Source organism: Haematobia irritans, chromosome 3, assembly GCF_050003625.1.
Source record: "Haematobia irritans isolate KBUSLIRL chromosome 3, ASM5000362v1, whole genome shotgun sequence".
NCBI classification, from domain to species: domain Eukaryota; kingdom Metazoa; phylum Arthropoda; class Insecta; order Diptera; family Muscidae; genus Haematobia; species Haematobia irritans.
In genome coordinates, this window is record NC_134399.1 from 117384558 (window position 1) to 117410923 (window position 26366).

General features: G+C 29.0%; 2 protein-coding genes across 2 annotated transcripts in view; both read right to left on the minus strand.

The window, feature by feature from the left end:
* NetB (Netrin-B) overlaps positions 1-26366 on the minus strand; it is a 517230-nt gene that overhangs the window by 223116 nt on the left and 267748 nt on the right.
* LOC142228991 (uncharacterized) lies at positions 17999-23401 on the minus strand. Its single transcript, XM_075299520.1, has 2 exons — positions 19879-23401; positions 17999-19731 (listed from the first exon to the last, which is right to left on the minus strand). Exons 1-2 carry the CDS (start codon positions 23393-23395, stop codon positions 18182-18184), a joined length of 5067 nt encoding a protein of 1688 aa, XP_075155635.1. The 5' UTR covers positions 23396-23401; the 3' UTR covers positions 17999-18181.

Genomic DNA, 26366 nt, shown 5'->3' on the forward strand with positions numbered 1-26366 from the left:
TTACATGAACCATACCTTCCATCTACCTAGAGAACAACAAATAGTTGTAAGGACCATCTATTGACTTGCCAAGTTTGAATACATTTACAAATTCGTTCTCTATTAAGCAGAATATATAATTTGGAACCAATAAATACATTTTCACAGACATTGGCGTTATTATAACATGTAATAGTTCGAAGAGAAAAAAATATAAATTAATTGGCATGATTTAAATTCCTTTAAAAACTATTTCATATTTCATAAATTCTTGAGTATAATAATTAAAAAAGCTTTGTCTTTCAGCAAAATTCCAAGAAATCATGGAAAATTGTAATCATTTATTATAGAAAACTGGCATTGAACACCAGAGGGAAAATACCATATTTTAGAGTTTCTAACATGGAACCCCATTTCTTTTTCAGGCCATAATTTTGCCAACTTAAACTTCTTTCTATTTTACTCTATAGCCAATAAAAATGTGCATCTAAATGAAAGGTTTAAAGGAGTATTGCTTGAAAGAAAAGCATAAAAAATAACATATTTTAACAATGGGGCGATACAAATGATAATCGCATTGTACCACCAATATAGAGATCTAAAAGGAAAAAAATGAATGTTAATTCGCAAGTACAGATGTAAGGAATGTCATTCCAAAAAAGAAATATGGAATTGAATGGGATTGCGTGTAAACGAATCAATGCGAAGTAGATGACAGGAAAAAAACTTCTAATAATCATAACCTATTGACCACAGCATTATATTTTAACCCTTAAATGCGCACTGTGTCTTTTAAGATACAACCAGAAAAAAATCTTACGTTTTAACATTTTGACCGAATTCTACGAAATTAAGTTTGTTGTATTTAAAAACAGGGCGAGCAAACAAATCCAATATTTTTCACCAGCCTTGACTCCGACTCCGAAATCGACTCCGGGTAATATAACTGAATCACATTTTAATACCACTAATTTGTAGTTTTATTGTGGGGGGTACAGTAAATGCGAGCTATATAAGGGTTTATATTTCCATATATATGAATTTGAATCTGAACCGATTTAGACAAAATTGTATACACTTCTACAAAAACTATGTACTTAAAACTTAAATCTAACGTTATGGGACGAAACACAATTTTAGTAAAAAACAAATAAGGAAAGTCTGAAGTCGGACGGGGCCGACTATAATATATTCTGCACAACTTTGTATTTAGATCTACATTTAGATAAAACCTCAAAAACTTCAAATTTTGAGAAATTTTGCTATAGAAATAAAAATTTGTGCAAATTTTCTGTAGAAATAAAATTTTGACCAAAATGTCTATAGAAATAAAATTTTGACAATTTTTTTATGGAAATCAAATTTTGACAAAATTTTCTATAGAAATAAAATTTTAACCAAATTTTCAATAGAAATAAAATTTTGACAAAATTTCCTATAGAAATAAATTTTTGAAAAAATTATCAACAGAAAAAAAATTTTGCAAAATTATCTATAGAAATAAAATTTAGCAATATGTTATATAGAAATAAAATTTTGCAATATGTTATATAGAAATACAATTTTGCAAAATTGTCTATAAAAATAAAAATTTGAAAATTCTCTTTAGAAGTAAAGTAAAATGTTCTATAGAATTAAATTTTGCAAAATTTTCTACAGCAATAAAAGCTTGCAAAATTTTCTATAGAAATAAAATCTTGCAAAATTTTCTATAGAAATAAAATTTTGCAAAATTTTCTATAGAATTAAATTTTGCAAAATTTTCTATAGAAATAAAATGTTGACAAAATTTTCTATAGAAATAAAATTTTTACCAAATTTTCAAAGGAAATAAAATTTGACAAAAATTTGCTATAGAAATAATTTTTTGAAAAATTTTGCCAAATTATCTATAGAAATAAAATTTTGCAATATTTTATATAGAAATACAATTTGCAAAATTTTCTATAGAAATAAAAGTTTGCAAAATTTTCCATAGAAATCAAATTCTGCAATATTTTATATAAAAATAAAATTTTGAAATTTTCTATAGAAATAAAAGTTTGCAAAATTTTCTATAGAAAAAAAATTTACAAAATTTTCTACAGAATTAAAATTTTCAAAATTTTCTATAAAAATACAATTTTGACTTTATTTTGTATAAAAATAAAGTTTTGCAAAATTTTATACAGAATTAAATTTTTCAAAATTTTCTATAGAAATAAAATTTTTACAAAATTTTCTATAGAAATAAAATTTTGACAAAATTTTCTATAGAAATAAAATTTTGACAAAATTTTCTATAGAAATAAAATTTTGACAAAATTTTCTATAGAAATAAAATTTTGACAAAATTTTCTATAGAAATAAAATTTTGACAAAATTTTCTATAGAAATAAAATTTTGAAAAAAAAAAAATCTATAGAAATAAAATTTTGAAAAAACAAATCTATAGAAATAAAATTTTGACGAAATTTTCTATAGAATTGAAATTTTGGCAAAATTTTGTATAGAAATAACATTTTGACTAAATTTTCTCTAGAAATAATAATTTGCAAAATTTTCTATAGAAATAAAATTTTGACAAAATTTTCTATAGAAATAAAATTTTGATAATATTTTCCATAGAAATAAAATTTTGAAAAAAAAATCTTTAGAAATAAACTTTTGACAAAATTTTCTATAGAAATAAAAGTTTGACAAAATTTTCTATATAAATAATTATTTTTTTTTAATAATAATTAAATTTTTCAAAATTTTCTATAAAAATAAAATTTTGACTATATTTTTTATAAAAATAAAATTTTGCAAAATTTTCTACATAATTAAATTTTTCAAAATTTTCTATAGAAATAAAATTTTTACATAATTTTTATAGAAATAAAATTTTGACAAAATTTTCTTTAGAAATAAAATTTTGAAAAAAAAAATCTATAGAAATAAAATTTTGACAAAATTTTTTATAGAAATAACATTTTGACTAAATTTTCTATAGAAATAAAATTTTAACAAAATTTTCTATAAAAATAAAATTTTGAAAAAATTCTTTATAGAAATAAAATTTTGAAAAAAATTTCTATAGAAATAAAATTTTGACAAAATTTTCCATAGAAATAAAATTTTGAAAAACTTTCGATAGAAATAAAATTTCTACAAAATTTTCTATAGAAATAAAGTTTTGAAAGAATGTTCTGCCAATATTCGACATATGTCTTAAAATAATATGGTCTTAAAATAAAATTAAAAAAATAAAATCGATTGTTCGAAATATTTCAAAAAAAATTTTATGGTGGTGGGCATTAAAATTGATCGATTCAGCCCATCTGCTACTCTAACATTCTAGGAAACATAAAATGATCTCCGTAATTGGAAGTTGCTTTTCATTTCATATCGTACATTGATCTAATGAATAACGCAATGGAAACTAATTTGAGTAAAAACTTGTATTGTTATAAAAATGTGAAGTGTTTTAAAAAATGTAGTTTATCCGGAGTCGGAGTCGAGCAACATTTTTACGACTCCGACTGTAGCAAAATCTTCAGACTCCGATTCCACAGCCCTATTTAAAGCATCATAACGTAGTTTTAAAAAGTATGTTTTTCCTGAAGATCTAGAGTACTTCTGTCTAAACTGAAACCAAAATTGAAAATGAAATTTTACACGAAAATTTAATAAACTACAAATTAGAGAATAATTAATTTTTATCAGAAATAAATGATAAAACGCAAAAAAAAAAAAAGTGCTATGCAGATGTTCTTATATATATATTTTTCAAATCGCTATTGCCCATTTCTTAATTGGCATCCCTAATAGTTACCCCATCGCACCGATACCATCCCACCAACATATGGCGAAAAAATGAGACCCTAGGACAACATACAAAAAGCACCATCGCTTTTAAATGGCCTCCGACAATTGTCTGCGCGGCGATAAGTGCAACAAATCCAAATGAAGCGCATAATTAATAGCCTAGCACAAGCTAAAGAGCAAGCGAAAGACTGGGGCAGTAGTAGCACCATCACCACCACTGCCACCATTCCAAGTTATATGGTAGCTTAAGTTAGACAAGAAAATAGTCATAGTTCCTGCCATGTTAACTAAGTTACTTAAGCTCCATGTGATTGTGGCACACAACAAATGGAATTGAATACGCGTGGCACAATTTTTTGTTTTCTGACAATTCAGCAAATGCTGACTATGCCAGGCATTCCAGTTGCTGCAAAATCCAATGAAGTGAACTAAACGAGACATAAGTAAAATTGGATACTTTCATAAGGCGAATAGGAGACGGAAGACGGAAGATGGGGCAGGTTTGGTATAGGGACTTGTCAGAAAGCCAGTGTAGTTTATAGGTTTTGGGTGGAAATATGGGGAAGTGTTAAAGCTTATGTTTATGATAATCGCCTCAAAGCTAAAATAACTAAACTTGCATTACAATACTGGAAGCTAAACAGCAGCAATCTACGATAGGGTAAATGGAGAAAAGAAAAAAAAAAACATTATCAATCTATGGATTCATTGTACTTGTTTTAAGGCTAAATAGCGTCAGTTTGTCTGTAAATGATGTTAGCCATTGATTAGGTCTTACTAGGAAGAAAGCGAGAGGTAAAGTAAGTATGGGGAAAAAGCTGCTATCAGAAAAACAGACAATTAAATTAATTTTTTTTTGTAACTTCAATTTTAATATTAATATTAATTTAAATTTGAATTTTAAATTTAATTTTAATATTAGAAATTTTTTTTTATACCCACCACCATAGAATGGTGACGGGGGTATAATAATTTTATCATTCCGTTTGTAACACATCGAAATATTGATTTTCGACTATAAAGTATATATATTCTTGATCAGGGAGAAATTCTAAGACGATATAACGTCTGTCCGTCTGTCTGTCTGTTGTAATCACGCTACAGCCTTCAATAATGAAGCAATCGTGCTGACATTTTGCACAAACTCGTCTATTGTCTGCAGGCAGGGAGCCACCGTGGTGCAATGGTTAGCATGCCCGCCTTGCATACACAAGGTCGTGGGTTCGATTCCTGCTACGACCGAACACCAAAAAGTTTTTCAGCGGTGGATTATCCCACCTCAGTAATGCTGGTGGCATTTCTGAGGGTTTCAAAGCTTCTCTAAGTGGTTTCACTGGAATGTGGAACGCCGTTCGGACTCGGCTATAAAAAGGAGGTCCCTTGTCATTGAGCTTAACATGGAATCGGGCAGCACTCAGTGATAAGAGAGAAGTTCACCACTGTGGTATCACAATGGACTGAATAGTCTAAGTGAGCCTGATACATCGAGCTGCCACATAACCTAACCTAACCTAACCTATTGTCTGCAGGCAGGTCAAGTTCGAGATGGGCTATATCGGTCCAGGTTTTGATATAGTCCCCATATAAACCGACCTCCCGATTTGGGGTCTTGGGCTTATAGAAATCGTAGTTTTTATCCAATTTGCCTGAAATTTTAAATCTAGAGGTATTTTATGACCATAAAGAGGTGTGCCAAAAATGGTGAGTATCGGTCCATATTTTGGTATAGCCCCCATATAGACCGATCTCCCGATTTTACCTCATGGGCTTATAGAAACCGCAGTTTTTATTCAATTTACCTGAAATTGGAAATCTAGAGGTATTGTAGGACCACAAATACGTGTGCCAAAAATTGTGAGTATCGGTATCGTCCATCCAGTATACCATGTTTTGGTATGGTCCCCATATAAACCGACCTCCCGATTTGGGGTCTTGGGCTTATAGAAATCGTAGTTTTTATCCAATTTGCCTGCAATTTGAAATCTAGAGGTATTTTGTGATCATAAAGAGGTGTGCCAAAAATGGTGAGTATCGGTCCATGTTTTGGTATAGCCCCCATATAGACCGATCTCCCTATTTTATTCTTGGGCTTATAGAAACCACAGTTTTTATTCAATTTACCTGAAATTGGAAATCTACAGGTATTTTCGGGTCATAAAGAGGTGTGCCGAAATTGGTGAGTATCCGATTTAACTTCTTGGGTTTCTAGAAACCGTAGTTTTTATCTGATTTGACAGAAATTGTAAATATTCTGGTATTTTAGGCTCACAAAAACGTGTATCGGATTAAGTTTTTATCGGTCCATTTGGTAATGCCTCCATATAGATCGACTTCACTTCTTGAGGGTGTAGAAGGCGCACTGATCATGAAAATTGCTTGACACTCAACGTAAAATTTCCAGATTTTACTTCTACAGATTTAAGATTTCAAATCAAGACGTTATTTTATAATTTTCTTGCACACTTACAAGAGATGTTAATGATTCCTCTAAAACTCAAACAAAAATGGTTCTTATAAATCCAGAATCTGATATAGTCCTCATAGGTGAAATCTTTAAATTTATCTTCGGGAAGTGTCCTCAAGCCCTCCTGAAATTTCAAAGGAAACCCTAATATTTGGTTCATGGTGGTGGGTGTTTAAGATTCGCCCCGGCCGAACTTAGTGCTGTATATACTTGTTATACCCTGCTCCACGCTGTGGAACAGGGTATTATAAGTTAGTGCATATGTTTGCAACACCCAGAAGGAGACGAGATAGACACATGTTGTCTTTGACAAAAATGCTCAGGGTGGGCTCTTGAGTCGATATAGCGATGTCCGTCTGTCCGTAAACACATTTTTGTAATCAAAGTCTAGGTCGCAGTTTTAGTCCAATCGACTTCAAATTTGGCACAAGTATGTGTTTTGGCTCAGAATAGATCCCTATTGATTTTGGAAGAAATCGGTTCATATTTAGATATAGCTCCCATATATATATTTCGCCCGATATGGACTAATACAGTCCCAGAAGCCAGAGTTTTACCCCAATTTGGTTAAAATTTTGCACAGGGAGTAGAATTAGCATTATAGCTATGCGTGCCAAATTTGGTTGAAATCGGTTCAGATTTAGATATAGCTCCAATATATGGCTTTCGGCCGATTTACACTCATATGACCACAGAGGCCAATTTTTTGCTCCGATTTAGTTGAAATTTTGCAAAGGGAGTAGAATTAGCATTGTAGCTATGCGTGCCAAATTTTGTTGACATCGGTTCAGATTTAGATATATCTCCCATATGTAGCTTTCGCCCGATTTACACTCATATGACCACAGAGGCCAATTTTTAACTCCGATTTAGTTGAAATTTTGCACAAGGAGTAGAATTAGCATTGTTGCTATGCGTGCCAAATTTGGTTGAAATCGGTTCAGATTTATATATAGCTCCCATATATAGCTTTCGCCCGATTTACACTCATATGACCACAAAGGCCAATTTTTAACTCCGATTTAGTTGAAATTTTGCACAAGGAGTAGAATTAGCATTGTTGCTATGCGTGCCAAATTTGGTTGAAATCGGTTCAGATTTATATATAGCTCCCATATATATGTTTTTCTGATTTCGCCAAAAATGGTCAAAATACCAACATTTTCCTTGTAAAATCGCCACTGCTTAGTCGAAAAGTTGTAAAAATGACGCTAATTTTCCTAAACTTTTAATACATATATATCGAGCGATACATCATAAATAAACTTTTTCGAAGTTTCCTTAAAATTGTTTCAGATTTAAACGTTTCCCATATTTTTTTTTACTAACATTGTGTTCCACCCTAGTGCATTAGCCAACTTAAATTTTGAGCCTATAGATTTTGTAAAAGTCTATAAAATTCTGTCCAAATCGAGTGATATTAAAATGTATGTATTTGGGACAAACCTTTATATATAGGACCCAACACATTCGACGGATGTGATATGGTATCGAAAATTTAGATCTACAAAGTGGTGCAGGGTATAATATAGTCGGCCCCGCCCGACTATAGACTTTCCTTACTTGTTTTTAATTCATTTTTATTTTTATAAAATTTTTATTTATATTAAATTTATCATACTAAAAATATTTCTACATACCATTCAACTCATTGTCCTCAATTACCTTTCCCTGATATCCTTATGCTAAAGAAAAATTGTCTACGGCTTCACCCAAGCCTCCATTTTCGTTGGAGGCTCAAACGAGATTAGTGTGATTTATATGAGACCATAATTTACACCAAAAAGCCGTGATCTATACTCTATCTATGCTGTGAATAAGCACAAATTTAAGCTCATAAACATTGTTCTCTAAACAGAGGGGACACTCTGTGGCTCAAGCCATTGAATAAATGAATGGATTCAGTGACTAATGTCGGCATAATGTGAAAATTGCCTGTAAACTCACTTGAAGCTATCATCAACAGAAGCAGCCAGCAATCGCGTAACAATCACCATTCTCAGGATTAAGAGGGGTGACGATACACGAATGAATAAATGAATCAAATGGATTGAAATGAAGACATTAACATTAATAATGACACAAAATGCAGCAATGGCATGGGCCATTATTCGCTTATCCGCTCCATGGACATGGACGAGGGACAGCGACAGCATAATTCTTCTCATGCATTCGACCATGGTCCCTGGTAGCCGGCTAAGAGCTGCATCATTCCATAAAACCAATGGTTTTGTGATATTATGGTGATTATGATGATGCTTCCGCTGATAGTAATTGTGATGTGCACATGTAAGTGGCATCATGTTGCCCCCTCACAAGCAAAGAGCAAATCGGTCTTATGTTTTTTTGTATTTTTTTTTTGTACAAACTTGATATGGACATTAAGTTTGCTGATTATTATAGCAAAATGCTTTCAAAGCCACCGTTTTAGAAGTTTTATGCTATAATCAGCAATAGTTTCTCTATGGCATCAACATAGGATGGGGCCAAATAAAACAAATCTTTCCAAGATAAGACACCATTTAAGGGGCAGCCAAAAGAAAGGAAATGCTTAAAATGCTTTTTTGCTATAAAATTATGCATATTGTTCGAAACTCTGTGGACGCAGAAGGCACCACGCTACAAATATTGGGTAATCGAAAAAAAAATCTCTTCGTATTTCAATAGATGTTGTTGGGGTTGTATATAAATTAAAATAAATTTAATTGAATTGAATTGAATTGAATTGAATTGAGTTGAATTTAATTTAATTTAATTTAATTTAATTTAATTTAATTTAATTTAATTTAATTTAATTTAATTTAATTTAATTTAATTTAATTTAATTTAATTTAATTTAATTTAATTTAATTTAATTTAATTTAATTTAATTTAATTTAATTTAATTTAATTTAATTTAATTTAATTTAATTTAATTTAATTTAATTTAATTTAATTTAATTTAATTTAATTTAATTTAATTTAATTTAATTTAATTTAATTTAATTTAATTTAATTTAATTTAATTTAATTTAATTTAATTTAATTTAATTTAATTTAATTTAATTTAATTTAATTTAATTTAATTTAATTTAATTTAATTTAATTTAATTTAATTTAATTTAATTTAATTTAATTTAATTTAATTTAATTTAATTTAATTTAATTTAATTTAATTTAATTTAATTTAATTTAATTTAATTTAATTTAATTTAATTTAATTTAATTTAATTTAATTTAATTTAATTTAATTTAATTTAATTTAATTTAATTTAATTTAATTTAATTTAATTTAATTTAATTTAATTTAATTTAATTTAATTTAATTTAATTTAATTTAATTTAATTTAATTTAATTTAATTTAATTTAATTTAATTTAATTTAATTTAATTTAATTTAATTTAATTTAATTTAATTTAATTTAATTTAATTTAATTTAATTTAATTTAATTTAATTTAATTTAATTTAATTTAATTTAATTTAATTTAATTTAATTTAATTTAATTTAATTTAATTTAATTTAATTTAATTTAATTTAATTTAATTTAATTTAATTTAATTTAATTTAATTTAATTTAATTTAATTTAATTTAATTTAATTTAATTTAATTTAATTTAATTTAATTTAATTTAATTTAATTTAATTTAATTTAATTTAATTTAATTTAATTTAATTTAATTTAATTTAATTTAATTTAATTTAATTTAATTTAATTTAATTTAATTTAATTTAATTTAATTTAATTTAATTTAATTTAATTTAATTTAATTTAATTTAATTTAATTTAATTTAATTTAATTTAATTTAATTTAATTTAATTTAATTTAATTTAATTTAATTTAATTTAATTTAATTTAATTTAATTTAATTTAATTTAATTTAATTTAATTTAATTTAATTTAATTTAATTTAATTTAATTTAATTTAATTTAATTTAATTTAATTTAATTTAATTTAATTTAATTTAATTTAATTTAATTTAATTTAATTTAATTTAATTTAATTTAATTTAATTTAATTTAATTTAATTTAATTTAATTTAATTTAATTTAATTTAATTTAATTTAATTTAATTTAATTTAATTTAATTTAATTTAATTTAATTTAATTTAATTTAATTTAATTTAATTTAATTTAATTTAATTTAATTTAATTTAATTTAATTTAATTTAATTTAATTTAATTTAATTTAATTTAATTTAATTTAATTTAATTTAATTTAATTTAATTTAATTTAATTTAATTTAATTTAATTTAATTTAATTTAATTTAATTTAATTTAATTTAATTTAATTTAATTTAATTTAATTTAATTTAATTTAATTTAATTTAATTTAATTTAATTTAATTTAATTTAATTTAATTTAATTTAATTTAATTTAATTTAATTTAATTTAATTTAATTTAATTTAATTTAATTTAATTTAATTTAATTTAATTTAATTTAATTTAATTTAATTTAATTTAATTTAATTTAATTTAATTTAATTTAATTTAATTTAATTTAATTTAATTTAATTTAATTTAATTTAATTTAATTTAATTTAATTTAATTTAATTTAATTTAATTTAATTTAATTTAATTTAATTTAATTTAATTTAATTTAATTTAATTTAATTTAATTTAATTTAATTTAATTTAATTTAATTTAATTTAATTTAATTTAATTTAATTTAATTTAATTTAATTTAATTTAATTTAATTTAATTTAATTTAATTTAATTTAATTTAATTTAATTTAATTTAATTTAATTTAATTTAATTTAATTTAATTTAATTTAATTTAATTTAATTTAATTTAATTTAAATTTATTTTAATTTAAAATTTAATTTTGCATATAACTTTATAAAACCATAAATCATTGTTAACCAGTGTTGCTAATGTAGCTGTTGCTGCGCACATTAAAATTTATGAGTACGATTTTTTATGGACCAACACTCTCGGCGACATTGCATTTGAGTCAACAGCCATTGCAACGACATAAACTTCAACAACAATGGCAACATTATTTTAAGCGGTAAATATTATGCCTGCCTTGGGTCCTCCTGCAATGACCATTGCCTGTGCTGCTACTGTTGGTTGCATTTTCTTTATAAGCTTATCGGGAGGGAGCGCAAGCACAACTTGTGCAACATTTATCACAAGTGTCACGGGCTAATGTTGTTGGCTAGCCTGATGCCAAGTTCATTTGAGAGACTGCAGTGACTGCGCACATTGCATGCCACCTCCTATCAGTATAGCACGTCAGATAAATGCTTTTGGTTTTCACACTTTTTCTTTTGTCAATGCGAATGATTTGACTTTATTCCTTTGGTGGTAGGATATTTTGGCGGCAATACTACCAGCATACAAGTCATAGGCAAAGAGCAAGAGAGAGAGAGAGACATTGCAACAGTAGAAATGTGTCTTTAAATTTCCTTAAGCGAAAAATTCGCGAAAGAAACATTTCAGTTGCAAGTACATGCAATTTCGCTATGGCCAAACTAAAGAAAAACGACTAAATTGTCAATGGTCAAAGAAGCAGTAGGACTATGACAAGAATTGTTTTGTAGTGAGCTTAAATAGCGAAAAGGAAATTTTCTTTAATGTGAAGTAGCAATAAGTATTTTTGGGAAACTTGTTGGTAGCTGATGGCAATAAATTATTATGCTCTTGAAAACACTGAAGGCCTTTTGCGAAACAATGTGGGAACTTGTTCGCTAAGATGCAATTATTTGTGAAAAAGGGTAAGAATTTAATGTTTGTAAAAATTACAATTTAAATTTAATTTAGAACTTCTCTCATATGACTGAGTGCTGCCCGATTATATGACAAGGGAACTACTCCTTATAGCCTCGTCCGAACGGCGGTCCATATTGCGGTGAAACCACTTAGAGAAGCCTTTGAAACCCTTATAAATTTTACCAGCATGGGAGGGTATAATCCACTGATGAAAAACTTTTCGGTGTTCCGTCGATACTAGGGTTGAATCCACGACCCTATGTATGCATTGCACCTCTGTGGCTCGCTATATCCTCGTTGGTAATAGGGTTGCTAAAGATTTTTTAATATCGTGCAATAAATGCAGTTAAGTTAGGTTGCATAGTATGACAACCATTTTTGAATCGAATCGACATCATGTCCATTATGAATCCTCGAGGTGATTTTCTCAATTCTTCTTCCTGAGGTGGTCTCCATTAAAGCCGCTCATGGACTTCCATATATACGTTGCTTAAAACACTCAGCCAGAGGGTCTGGTGAAGCCGAGTATGTTCTTTAAACTACACTTCCGCAGATCGATGAGATCCTGAAGGAAAAATGAGCGCAATATTTTGTTTCTCCTAAAGGACAATGTGGTACGAGTGTTCCGTAACTTCCGTGTCCAGACATAATCTACAAATGTCATCTTTAAATCCTATTCATACCATGTGTCTCCCAACAAAGGCCTGCATTTTGTTCCTGTTCATCAAGATTTCGCAAGTCCAAGAACGCCCTCAAATCTCATTTAAGCAATTGTAATTACAAATTAAAATAAATAAAACAATATGAAAATTCAAATTAATGTACTTTAATAATTTTGCTTTTTTTTTAAATCGCCAAGATAGAATATTTTCTATTAAATTCCATTTCCCAAGTGTCTTTCATTTCTACTAAGCTCAGTAATAATGCAATAAATTTTTCTTCATTTCCTTTTTCCTTGAGACTCTAAGAGCACCACTTCTGGCCACATTTTTTGCCCACATTGAAAATAAAACGGGGAAGTGTACTCATATTTCATGGAACTTTAACAAATGTGTTAAAATTGTTTCCTCCACAGCGTTAAAGTTTGCGGTGGTTTTTCAATATTTTTTTGCACAAAAAAAATTATTAAAATTTTGTTTGTTTAACTGAAGGAGATGAGAGCTAGAAAAAAACGCCAACATCTTGGGCTCATAATGCCAAGTAAAAAATGGGAAAAAATGCAAGATAATATTTCATGAAATAGAGACTGGACCAAAGGAAGCATTCATTCATCGAATCATCAATCTCTGTGCATATACTCCAGACCAGAGTCCAATGAATATTCAATCCAGCCATTCATCTAACCACCCATTTGGCCCGTTTAACTTACTGGTCTATTCTGTTATGAGTCGGCCTCCTCAACCACCTCGAGATCCAGATCCTCAACTGGGACTATTTGGACCATTCATATTTAGTTTTCTCCGATTTCAATCGCTTCAAGTTATGGACATTTACAAATGTTCATTTGCAATTTGCTATTGTTGACAGTTTGCCATTAGTTATTTGTTTATGGCTGGCAATAGACTTGCAATGGATCTATGGCAGCAGTTTCTATGGTGGCTGAATGGAAAGTCAACGATTACTCTGCCTCTAATGCCGTTGGTTTTTCTTTGTTGTGGTTTTCTGTTTCTAATACAGTTTCCTTATGCTTTTGAAGGCGGTGATTTTTTTTTCGTTAAGAAATATTTTTTCCTCCTGTTTTGCATTCTCTTGGCTCTTTATTTATGCAAAATTGAATGGGGCATTTTTAAATTAGATTTTTTTGTGGTTCAATATTTAGAAAAGGAAATTTATCATATTTTTCTGTAGTGTCATATTTAGTGGTTTTATTGATTGGATGAAATATTTTGCAGCAGATTAAGCCTTATGGGATCCATATCAGATAAAGGATCACATTATTCCTTTTAGGATCCTTTGCATTATCTAAGAAGTTGCGCCTTGAAAGTTCAATGAATAAATTTACATCCCCATACAAAAAATAAACTCAAGTGACAAAATTTTATTTCTATAGAAAATTTTGTCAAAATTTTTTTATCTATAGAAAATTTTGTCAAAATTTTATTTTTTCAACATTTTAAATGTTAAAAAATTTTATTTTTTAACATTTTGTCAACATTTTATTTCTAAAGAAAATTTTGCAAAATTTTATTTCTATAGAAAATGTTGTCAAAAATTTATTTGTATAGCAAATTTTGTCAAAATTTTATTTGTATAGAAAATTTCGCAAAATTTTTTTTGTATAGAAAATGTTGTCAAAATTTTATTTGTATAGAAAATTTTGCCAAAATTTTATTTGTATAGATAATTTTGCCAAAATTTTATTTGTATAAAAAATTTTGTCTAAACTATTTTTTGTTAGTATACAACATTTTATCAAAATTTTATTTAGTTGCAAGTACATGCAATTTCGCTATGGCCAAACTAAAGAAAAACGACTAAATTGTCAATGGTCAAAGAAGCAGTAGGACTATGACAAGAATTGTTTTGTAGTGAGCTTAAATAGCGAAAAGGAAATTTTCTTTAATGTGAAGTAGCAATAAGTATTTTTGGGAAACTTGTTGGTAGCTGATGGCAATAAATTATTATGCTCTTGAAAACACTGAAGGCCTTTTGCGAAACAATGTGGGAACTTGTTCGCTAAGATGCAATTATTTGTGAAAAAGGGTAAGAATTTAATGTTTGTAAAAATTACAATTTAAATTTAATTTAGAACTTCTCTCATATGACTGAGTGCTGCCCGATTATATGACAAGGGAACTACTCCTTATAGCCTCGTCCGAACGGCGGTCCATATTGCGGTGAAACCACTTAGAGAAGCCTTTGAAACCCTTATAAATTTTACCAGCATGGGAGGGTATAATCCACTGATGAAAAACTTTTCGGTGTTCCGTCGATACTAGGGTTGAATCCACGACCCTATGTATGCATTGCACCTCTGTGGCTCGCTATATCCTCGTTGGTAATAGGGTTGCTAAAGATTTTTTAATATCGTGCAATAAATGCAGTTAAGTTAGGTTGCATAGTATGACAACCATTTTTGAATCGAATCGACATCATGTCCATTATGAATCCTCGAGGTGATTTTCTCAATTCTTCTTCCTGAGGTGGTCTCCATTAAAGCCGCTCATGGACTTCCATATATACGTTGCTTAAAACACTCAGCCAGAGGGTCTGGTGAAGCCGAGTATGTTCTTTAAACTACACTTCCGCAGATCGATGAGATCCTGAAGGAAAAATGAGCGCAATATTTTGTTTCTCCTAAAGGACAATGTGGTACGAGTGTTCCGTAACTTCCGTGTCCAGACATAATCTACAAATGTCATCTTTAAATCCTATTCATACCATGTGTCTCCCAACAAAGGCCTGCATTTTGTTCCTGTTCATCAAGATTTCGCAAGTCCAAGAACGCCCTCAAATCTCATTTAAGCAATTGTAATTACAAATTAAAATAAATAAAACAATATGAAAATTCAAATTAATGTACTTTAATAATTTTGCTTTTTTTTTAAATCGCCAAGATAGAATATTTTCTATTAAATTCCATTTCCCAAGTGTCTTTCATTTCTACTAAGCTCAGTAATAATGCAATAAATTTTTCTTCATTTCCTTTTTCCTTGAGACTCTAAGAGCACCACTTCTGGCCACATTTTTTGCCCACATTGAAAATAAAACGGGGAAGTGTACTCATATTTCATGGAACTTTAACAAATGTGTTAAAATTGTTTCCTCCACAGCGTTAAAGTTTGCGGTGGTTTTTCAATATTTTTTTGCACAAAAAAAATTATTAAAATTTTGTTTGTTTAACTGAAGGAGATGAGAGCTAGAAAAAAACGCCAACATCTTGGGCTCATAATGCCAAGTAAAAAATGGGAAAAAATGCAAGATAATATTTCATGAAATAGAGACTGGACCAAAGGAAGCATTCATTCATCGAATCATCAATCTCTGTGCATATACTCCAGACCAGAGTCCAATGAATATTCAATCCAGCCATTCATCTAACCACCCATTTGGCCCGTTTAACTTACTGGTCTATTCTGTTATGAGTCGGCCTCCTCAACCACCTCGAGATCCAGATCCTCAACTGGGACTATTTGGACCATTCATATTTAGTTTTCTCCGATTTCAATCGCTTCAAGTTATGGACATTTACAAATGTTCATTTGCAATTTGCTATTGTTGACAGTTTGCCATTAGTTATTTGTTTATGGCTGGCAATAGACTTGCAATGGATCTATGGCAGCAGTTTCTATGGTGGCTGAATGGAAAGTCAACGATTACTCTGCCTCTAATGCCGTTGGTTTTTCTTTGTTGTGGTTTTCTGTTTCTAATACAGTTTCCTTATGCTTTTGAAGGCGGTGATTTTTTTTTCGTTAAGAAATATTTTTTCCTCCTGTTTTGCATTCTCTTGGCTCTTTATTTATGCAAAATTGAATGGGGCATTTTTAAATTAGATTTTTTTGTGGTTCAATATTTAGAAAAGGAAATTTATCATATTTTTCTGTAGTGTCATATTTAGTGGTTTTATTGATTGGATGAAATATTTTGCAGCAGATTAAGCCTTATGGGATCCATATCAGATAAAGGATCACATTATTCCTTTTAGGATCCTTTGCATTATCTAAGAAGTTGCGCCTTGAAAGTTCAATGAATAAATTTACATCCCCATACAAAAAATAAACTCAAGTGACAAAATTTTATTTCTATAGAAAATTTTGTCAAAATTTTTTTATCTATAGAAAATTTTGTCAAAATTTTATTTTTTCAACATTTTAAATGTTAAAAAATTTTATTTTTTAACATTTTGTCAACATTTTATTTCTAAAGAAAATTTTGCAAAATTTTATTTCTATAGAAAATGTTGTCAAAAATTTATTTGTATAGCAAATTTTGTCAAAATTTTATTTGTATAGAAAATTTCGCAAAATTTTTTTTGTATAGAAAATGTTGTCAAAATTTTATTTGTATAGAAAATTTTGCCAAAATTTTATTTGTATAGATAATTTTGCCAAAATTTTATTTGTATAAAAAATTTTGTCTAAACTATTTTTTGTTAGTATACAACATTTTATCAAAATTTTATTTATATTGAAAACTTTGTCAAAATTTTATTTATATAGAAAATTTTGTTAAAATTTTATTTCCATAGAAAATATTGTCAAAATTTTATTTCTATAGAAAATATTGTCAAAATTTTATTTCCATAGAAAATTTTATCCAAATTTTATTTCTATAGAAAATTTTTTCAAAATTTTATTTTTATAGCAAATTTTGTCAAAATTTTATTTATATAGAAAACTTTGTCAAAATTTTATTTCTATAGAAAATTTTGTTAAAATTTTATTTCCATAGAAAATATTGTCAAAATTTTATTTCTATAGAAAATGTTGTCAAAAATTTATTTGTATAGCAAATTTTGTCAAAATTTTATTTGTATAGAAAATTTCGTCAAATTTTTTTTGTATAGCAAATTTTGTAAAAATTTTATTTGTATAGAAAATTTTGCCAAAATTTTATTTGTATAGATAATTTTGCCAAAATTTTATTTGTATAAAAAATTTTGTCTAAACTATTTTTTGTTTGTATACAACATGGTGAGGAATAAAACAAATGTTGAGTTTGAATTTTATTACACCATAAGGTAGATTTATTAAAAATTCTGTTGAAGACTTTATTCGCGAGCTGTTCACTTGTTTCAATCAATGGGCGAAGCTAAAGTGATTTTTGATTTCATTGTTCAATTCTAGTGTACCAAATTTAAAGCGGTACTTCATTCATTATTTTATCAATGATATTTCAAAGTCATTCATATTTTCTACATTCATATTTTCTACATACGTATAAAGTATTGCTTAAGCTTACTCTTTTGCATTCATAGGTTTACATTCGTTGATATTAACAGTTTTTGAAAGCAACAACAACATATTCATATTAGTAAAGTAATATAAAAAACAACAATAACAATACTCATTGAGAATCATTCTACGTGAGATTATTAAAGTGACAAGAGCAATGAGTATAATTATGAATGAGAACACAGTGTTATATTTATGAATGAGAGCAATGTGTTATACACAACGAGAAATATATAATATAACAAATAGACAGCTAAGCATGAATGAAGTAAATAATAATAAATTTGAAGCGAGCACAGTGTGGATTAAAAGTACGTTCACCACCATCCCGGCCCCCCTGAAACGTAGTTTCAGATTATGGGAAGTTTTACCAAGGTAGAAATAGGACGTGTCATTTCTCCGCATTGCGTTTTAAGTTTTACAGCTCTTACATTGCCATCTATACCGGGATATGTTTCGATCACTTTTGCCAGTAGAAATTTGGAGGGAGGTAAATTCTTTTCTTTGACTACAACAACATCTCCAACTGCTAGATTTGGTTGAGGTCTATTCCATTTTGGTCGCTGTTGCAGAGAAGTTAAATATTCCTGATGCCAACGTCGCCAGAAACCTTGAAACATATTTTGTACATGCTGCCAATATCCAAGTCTGTTTGGTGTGAGGTTGACCAGATCTCCTTCGGGAACAGTTGTATAAGGCCTGCCAATAAGAAAATGAGCCGGCGAAAGGTATTCGCAATCTGTATCTGGAACAGTGCCTAAGGGTCTTGAATTAACTACGGCTTCCACCTGAGCCAATAGAGTGTGCATCTGCTCGAATGTTAATTCTGTATTTCCAATAACTCGTTTAAGATGCAACTTAACCGATCGAACCGCCGACTCCCACATTCCACCCCAGTGGGGTGCAAATGGAGGAATAAACGTCCATTGTATACCGTCTTCGGCTAAAGATGCGGAGACAATTTCGTTATGAGTTTGCGACAAAATTACTTTGTGCATCTCGTTTAATTCTCGAGATGCCCCAAGAAAATTTCTTCCATTGTCACTAAAGATTTTTTTACATTTTCCTCTTCTCGATATAAATCTTTTTAAAGCGGCAATAAAACAATCGGTGCTTAAATCAGTGGCGAGTTCCAAATGTATGGCGGAGGTGACTAGGCATACAAATAAACAGATATACCCTTTAGATTTCTTTGCATTTCGTCCTGAGTATTGTTTTAAAATTATTGGGCCTGCATAGTCGCAACCAGTGTTTTCAAAGGGAAACGCTTGACGTACCCGGATGGATGGTAAATCTGCCATTAACTGTTGTGTATTAATTTGTCGTTGTCGAAAACATTTGAGGCAATTATGAGTCAGATTTCGAATCAGATTTCTTGCACCAATAATCCAATAGGTTTGACGGGCAATAACAAATAAGGCCGATACTCCGGGATGCAGATTTTTCTCATGAAGGTTTTGTAAAATCAATTTGGTTATTCGGCTACATTTTGGCAAGATTATTGGATATTTTGAAGCATTGTCTAGTTCTGAGTTACGTAGGCGCCCACCTACCCGTAACAAGCCGCTGCCGTCTATGAAGGGGTGTAGTTTTGCTAATGAAGATGTTGTACTTACTAGGCGTTTACTTTGTAATAGCGTGCGCTCTTCGCTAAAGGCATCTTGGGCATACTTTGTCAGAATCAGTTCGGCGTGTTTAAAGTTGTTGAACGAAATATTCGGCGATTTTATTTGGTGTGGATATCTAGTGGCATTGATGAACTTGAAGATGTAGGCTACGACACGTATGAGTTTATTCCATTTCGAAATGCGGTGTACCAATTCATGTAGTGGATTATAGTCATTCACTGTTGAGACCAGAACTTTTGAAGAAAGTTTAAAGGCAGAAAGGGCGTCAGGATCTGTAATTACATCAAATGAATTAGAACAGTTATTCATATTACTGATTTGGAATGGGTCCCTCAGCCATTGTGGGCCCGTCCACCAAAGACCTCTTGAGGCACAGTCGGCCGGATTTTCTTTAGAGGCAACATGATTCCAAAACTTACGAGGCAATATTTCCAATATTTCTGATGTTCTGTTGGCTTCGAATGTCTTTAACTTAATGGGTGGTTGAGATAGCCAACACAAAACAATTGTTGAATCACACCAAGCTCGTATATCAATTGATTTGTGTGGCAAGGCTTCTTTTATTCTTTTGAGTAGACGAGATAAAATAAGAGCTCCGCATAATTCAAGACACGGCAACGATTTTTGTTTGATGGGAGCTACCCTTGTTTTAGCAGCAATGAGTTTGACATGAGTATGACCAGTGTCGTCTACGAATCGACAATAAACTGCGGCAGAGTATGCGTGTATGGAAGCATCCGAGAAACCATGCAGCTCCAATTTTGTAACATCATTCAAAATGTATCGTGGAAGTGTAAAATCTTGAATAGAAATTAAATCTTGTCGAAATGTAGTCCATTGACGTGTAAGATTTTCAGGAAGTGGTTCATCCCACGATAGCTTGTGTGACCATAGTTCTCTTAGTAGAATTTTAAATTGTATTACCACAGGAGATAATAAACCCATGGGATCAAATATACGTGATACATCAGATAGTACCTGCCTTTTTGTTGCGACTGGATTTTTGTTGAGTTCTATATGATACCCCAGTTGATCTGACGATGGTCTCCAAAAAATACCGAGCACCTTTTTTACATCCTTTTCGGGAGCTGCAAAAAACAATTGATCTTGTGTACTATCTGATATACTCACGCAATTTGAAACCCATTTCCTTAGTTCCAGGCCTGCTTGGGCTAGTAGATTTACCAAATTGTCACGTATGAAAACTATTTCTTCTTCCGTTTGTGCCCCGGTAATAACATCATCTACATAAAAGTCCTCCATTACCACCTTCGATGCAATGGGGAACTTGGATTTATAATCATAGGCTAACTGCTCCAACACTCGTACTGAAAGATATGGCGCACAAGATGTGCCATATGTAACCGTGCATAAAATGTAATGTTGTACCTCGTGTAACGGCGACTCTCTCCATACAATACGTTGATAATTTTTGTGATGTTCAGATATCCATATTTGTCTGAACATTTTTACTATGTCGGCTGAGAAAACATACCTGTGGAAACGAAATCTCAAACAAACAGCAAATAAGTCCCGTTGTATACTTGGCCCAATGTGCAAGTTATTATTAAGCGATATACCGTTGGAATCTTGAAATGAGCCATCAAACACGACTCTAATTTTTTCTCCCAAGACTGGATGATGGGGTAGATAAAAAACTCTACCATCAGTAACATTAATCTCATGAGGTTTGAGTTTACGCATATGTCCCAATTTTTCATAATCTCGCATAAAACCAATATACTTATCTCGAATTGCTGGATTTCGTTGAAGCCTTCTTTCGACAGCATAGAATCGAGATAGCGCGCCATTTAGTGTATTTCCAAATATTGGGTTTTCATTTTTAAAGGGCAACTGAACTACGTACTTACCATCACTTGCACGCGAGTGAGTGGTTTGAAAGTGCGTCTCTACAAAAATGTTATCTGGATCGGCTTTAGTATGGTGTTCAGTTTCTTCTAGTTCCCAAAAGCTTCGAAGGCAACGATCAATATCCACGGTGGTAACAAGTGTAGTAGTTTGGTTGTAAATTTGCTCTGTCTCAGCACAAGTTACAACCCATCCAAAAATTGTTGAAATTGCAATAGTATTGCCCTGTGAATCAATACGTTTGTTGAATGTGAAAATGTTCCAAATATGTTCTAGGCCAAATAAAATATCAATCTGTGACGAAATGTTGTATGTGGGGTCAGCAAGAGGCAAATCCATAAGTTGATTTTTGATCTTATTTTCAAAGCTGTAGCCAGGAAGAGATGTAGTTATTTTAGGCAGAACATGTACCTTGGCGTTAATCGATTGCTCAGAGATGCGTGAACGTACGAATATTTGACATAAACCCCGAGTTGTCTCGGCTTTAATTGATGAAATACCATTTACAATTATTTTTGAGGGATATCTTTGAAGGCCTAGACGTTGAGCACAACTCTCAGTGATAAAAGACAGCTTTGAAGCGGTATCTAATAAAGCTCGACATGTTATAAACTTTCCAAAGCGATCTTTGACATAAATAGAAGCAGTGGGCATGATAAATTCTTTGTCTGACGTACAATGTTTACTACTAGATGGAAGTGAAGGTAACGAAATGGGACATGCAACGTTAGCGGTAGTGGACCACTGAATATTGGCACTAGCTGTATTATTAGAAGAAGACGGTGATTCAGGGGGTGAAGACTCCGAAACTTGACCGGGTAAATATGTAGGTTCATGTTCATTACTCGGAAGATGTAGGAGTGAATGATGTCTTCGATGACATTGCTTGCATCTACCTTTTGATGCACAGTTGGAAACCGCATGACCCTGTCTGAGACAATTATAACATAGTGCAGATTCTTTTACGAAGTGACGGCGCTCATTAATATCTTTTTGCAGAAATGTGGGACATGTAAAGATTGAATGGTCGGGAGACTTGCACAATAAACAGCTGGGTTTTGCTTTAGTACTCACCAGACATTTTGTATGGTTACCTTGTGACTTGCCTGAATGACTGTGCTTGGATTGATGGGCCTGTTTCTTTGCACACAATTCAACCTCTTCGCAGCGATTGTCTAAGAATTCAAAAAAATCGTTAATGGTAGGAAGTGGATTATCTCGACTCTCACGAATCCACTTGCTCTTTGATTCAGGATCAAGTTTAGATAACAATAAATAGATTAACCACCAATCTCTTTCATCTTTACCTATAGCATCAAGACCACGAATTATTTCATTTGCCCCGTCAGATATTTTTCTCATGGTTGCAGCATTTTCCGTCGATATTGATGGTAGGGCCATAAATGCTTCTATGAAAGAAGTAACAATTTGCTTAGGGCGATCATACCTATCATTGAGCCTTGTCCAAGTTGTTTGAAAAGCAGTTTCGGTAACCGGAATATGTTGTATTAATCTTGCGGCATCTTCTTTGAGTAGCGACTTCAGGTAATGAAACTTTTGAATATTTGATATTCGTTTTGATCCTATAGCGCTCTCAAAAAGATCTTTAAAACTTGGCCAATCTTTGTATGTCCCTGTAAAAAATGGAATATTTATGCGAGGTAAATCATTTTCTTTAGGATGGCTAGTCGTTGAAAGTTTTTCCAAAAATGCAGCCTGTTGATCTGCCAACTTTGCTATTGCTCCCGAGTTGGCTGTACTTTCATTCAAAGTAGGAGCATATTGTGATTTTAAAGCATACAGTTTACCACGCGCTGAAAGGTATTTCTCTTCGTAGCTTGCAAAATCAGCCTCCGGGTCCGCAAAATTTTCCACATCTTTGAATTTGTATAAATCATCTGTTAATTTTACAAACGCTTGCCAAACCTCTTCCAAACGCTCCAAGCGGCTAACCACATCATCGAAAGTTGTTTCTGCGGATGGAACCTGAGCAAACGCCAAAGCACGAGTAATTGAGCCTTTCAAGCGACCTCTGGTCATCGTCAAGGAATTCATTTCTTCCGACATGATGTGTTATTTTTTACTCTAATTTGCACAATAACTTCGTTTTTCGATTTTGATAGTTGTGGAATTCCAGATTTTATTAAATGACTGGATGATCCGGCTCGAAGGACTAACACTTATGGTGAGGAATAAAACAAATGTTGAGTTTGAATTTTATTACACCATAAGGTAGATTTATTAAAATTCTGTTGAAGACTTTATTCGCGAGCTGTTCACTTGTTTCAATCAATGGGCGAAGCTAAAGTGATTTTTGATTTCATTGTTCAATTCTAGTGTACCAAATTTAAAGCGGTACTTCATTCATTATTTTATCAATGATATTTCAAAGTCATTCATATTTTCTACATACGTATAAAGTATTGCTTAAGCTTACTCTTTTGCATTCATAGGTTTACATTCGTTGATATTAACAGTTTTTGAAAGCAACAACAACATATTCATATTAGTAAAGTAATATAAAAAACAACAATAACAATACTCATTGAGAATCATTCTACGTGAGATTATTAAAGTGACAAGAGCAATGAGTATAATTATGAATGAGAACACAGTGTTATATTTATGAATGAGAGCAATGTGTTATACACAACGAGAAATATATAATATAACAAATAGACAGCTAAGCATGAATGAAGTAAATAATAATAAATTTGAAGCGAGCACAGTGTGGATTAAAAGTACGTTCACCACCACAACATTTTATCAAAATTTTATTTATATTGAAAACTTTGTCAAAATTTTATTTCTATAGAAAATTTTGTTAAAATTTTATTTCCATAGAAAATATTGTCAAAATTTTATTTTTATAGAAAATATGGTCAAAATTTTATTTCCATAGAAAATTTTATCCAAATTTTATTTCTATAGAATATTTTGTCAAAATTTTATTTGTATAGAAAATTTTGTCAAAATTTTATTTATATAGAAAACTTTGTCAAAATTTTATTTCTATAGAAAATTTTGTTAAAATTTTATTTCCATAGAAAATATTGTCAAAATTTTATTTCTATTGAAAATATTGTCAAAATTTTATTTCCATAGAAAATTTTGCCAAAATTTTATTTCTATAGAAAATTTTGCCAAAATTTTATTTGTATAGCAAATTTTGTAAAAATTTTATTTGTATAGAAAATTTTGTCAAAACTTTATTTGTATAGAAAATTTTGTCAAAAGTTTATTTGTATAGAAAATTTTGCCAAAATTTTATTTGTATAAAAAATTTTGTGTAAACTCTTTTTTTTTTTTGTATAGAAAATTTTATCAAAATTTTATTTATACAGAAAACTTTGTCAAAATTTTATTTCTATAGAAAATTTTGTCAAAAATTTTATTTCTATAGAAACTTTTATTTCTCAAAACTTTGTTCTATAGAAAATTTTGTTAAAATTTTATTTCCATAGAGAATTTTATTAAAATTTTATTTCTATAGAAAATTTTGTCAACATTTTATTTCTATAGAAAATTTGGTCAAAATTTTATTTGTATGTTGTTGTTTTTTTTTATTTGTATAAAAAATTTTGTGTCAAAATTTTATTTGTATAGAAAATTTTGTCAAAATTTTATTTCCGTAGAAAATTTTGTCAAAATTTTATTTCCGTGGAAAATTTTGTCAAAATTTTAATTCCATAGAAAATTTTGTCAAAATGTTATTATCGTAGAAAATTTTATCAAAATTTTATTTCTATAGAAAATTTTGTCAAAATTTGATTTCTATAGAAATTTTTGTCAACATTTTATTTCTAAAAAAATTGTGTTAAATTTTTATTTCTATAGAATATTTTGTTATAATTTTATATGTATAGAAATTTTTGTCAACATTTTATTTCTATAAAAAGTTGTGTCAACATCTTATTTCTATAGAAAATTTTGTCAAAATTTTATTTTCTAGAAAATGTTGTCAAAATTTTATTTCCGTAGAAAATTTTATCAAAATTTTGTTTCTATCGAAAATTTTGTCAAAATGTGATTTCTATAAAAAATTTTGTTAAAATTTTATTTCTATAGAAATTTTTGTCAATATTTTATTTCTATAAAAATTGTGTCAAATTTTTATTTCTATAGAAAATTTTGTCAAAATTTGTTTCTATACGAATCTTTGTCAAAAATTTTATTTCTAAGAAAACTTTGTCAAAATTGTATTTATATAGCAAATTTTGGGAAAATTTTTTACTATAGAAAATTTTATATATGTTATTTATATTATTTTATATATATTATTAATTTTACTTTATATAGTTTCTATATATTATTTATATAGAAAATTTCGTAAAAATTTTATTTGCAATAGAAATAAAATTTTTACGAAATTTTGTCAAATTTTTATTCTAAAGAAAATTTTGTCAAAAATATATTAGTATAGCAAATTTTGTTAAAATTTTATTTGTATAGAAAATTTCGTCTAATTTTTTTTTGTATAGAAAATTTCGTCAATTTTTTTTTGTATAGAAAATTTTGTCAAAATTTTAGTTGTATTGAAAATTTTGCCAAAATTTTATTTGTATAGATAATTTTGTCTAAACTATTTTTTTTGTATACAACATTTTATAAAAATTTAATTTATATAGAAAACTTTGTCAAAATTTTATTTCTATAGCAAATTTGGTTAAAATTTTATTTCCATGGAAAATATTGTCAAAATTGTATTTCTATAGAAAATATTGTCAACATTTTATTTCCATAGAAAATATTGTCAAAATTTTATTTCTATAGAAAATTTTGTCAAAATTTTATTTCTAAGAAAACTTTGTCAAAATTGTATTTATATAACAAATTGTGGCAAAATTTTATTTCTGTAGAAAATTTTATATATATTATTTATATTATTTTATATATTTTCTATATATTATTTATATAGAAAATTTCGTCAAAATTTTATTTCTAGTAAAAATTTTGTCAACATTTTATTCTAAGGAAATTTTTGACGGATTCTTGTTTTATTTCTGTCAAATGTTTACCTAATATGACCATACCCTAA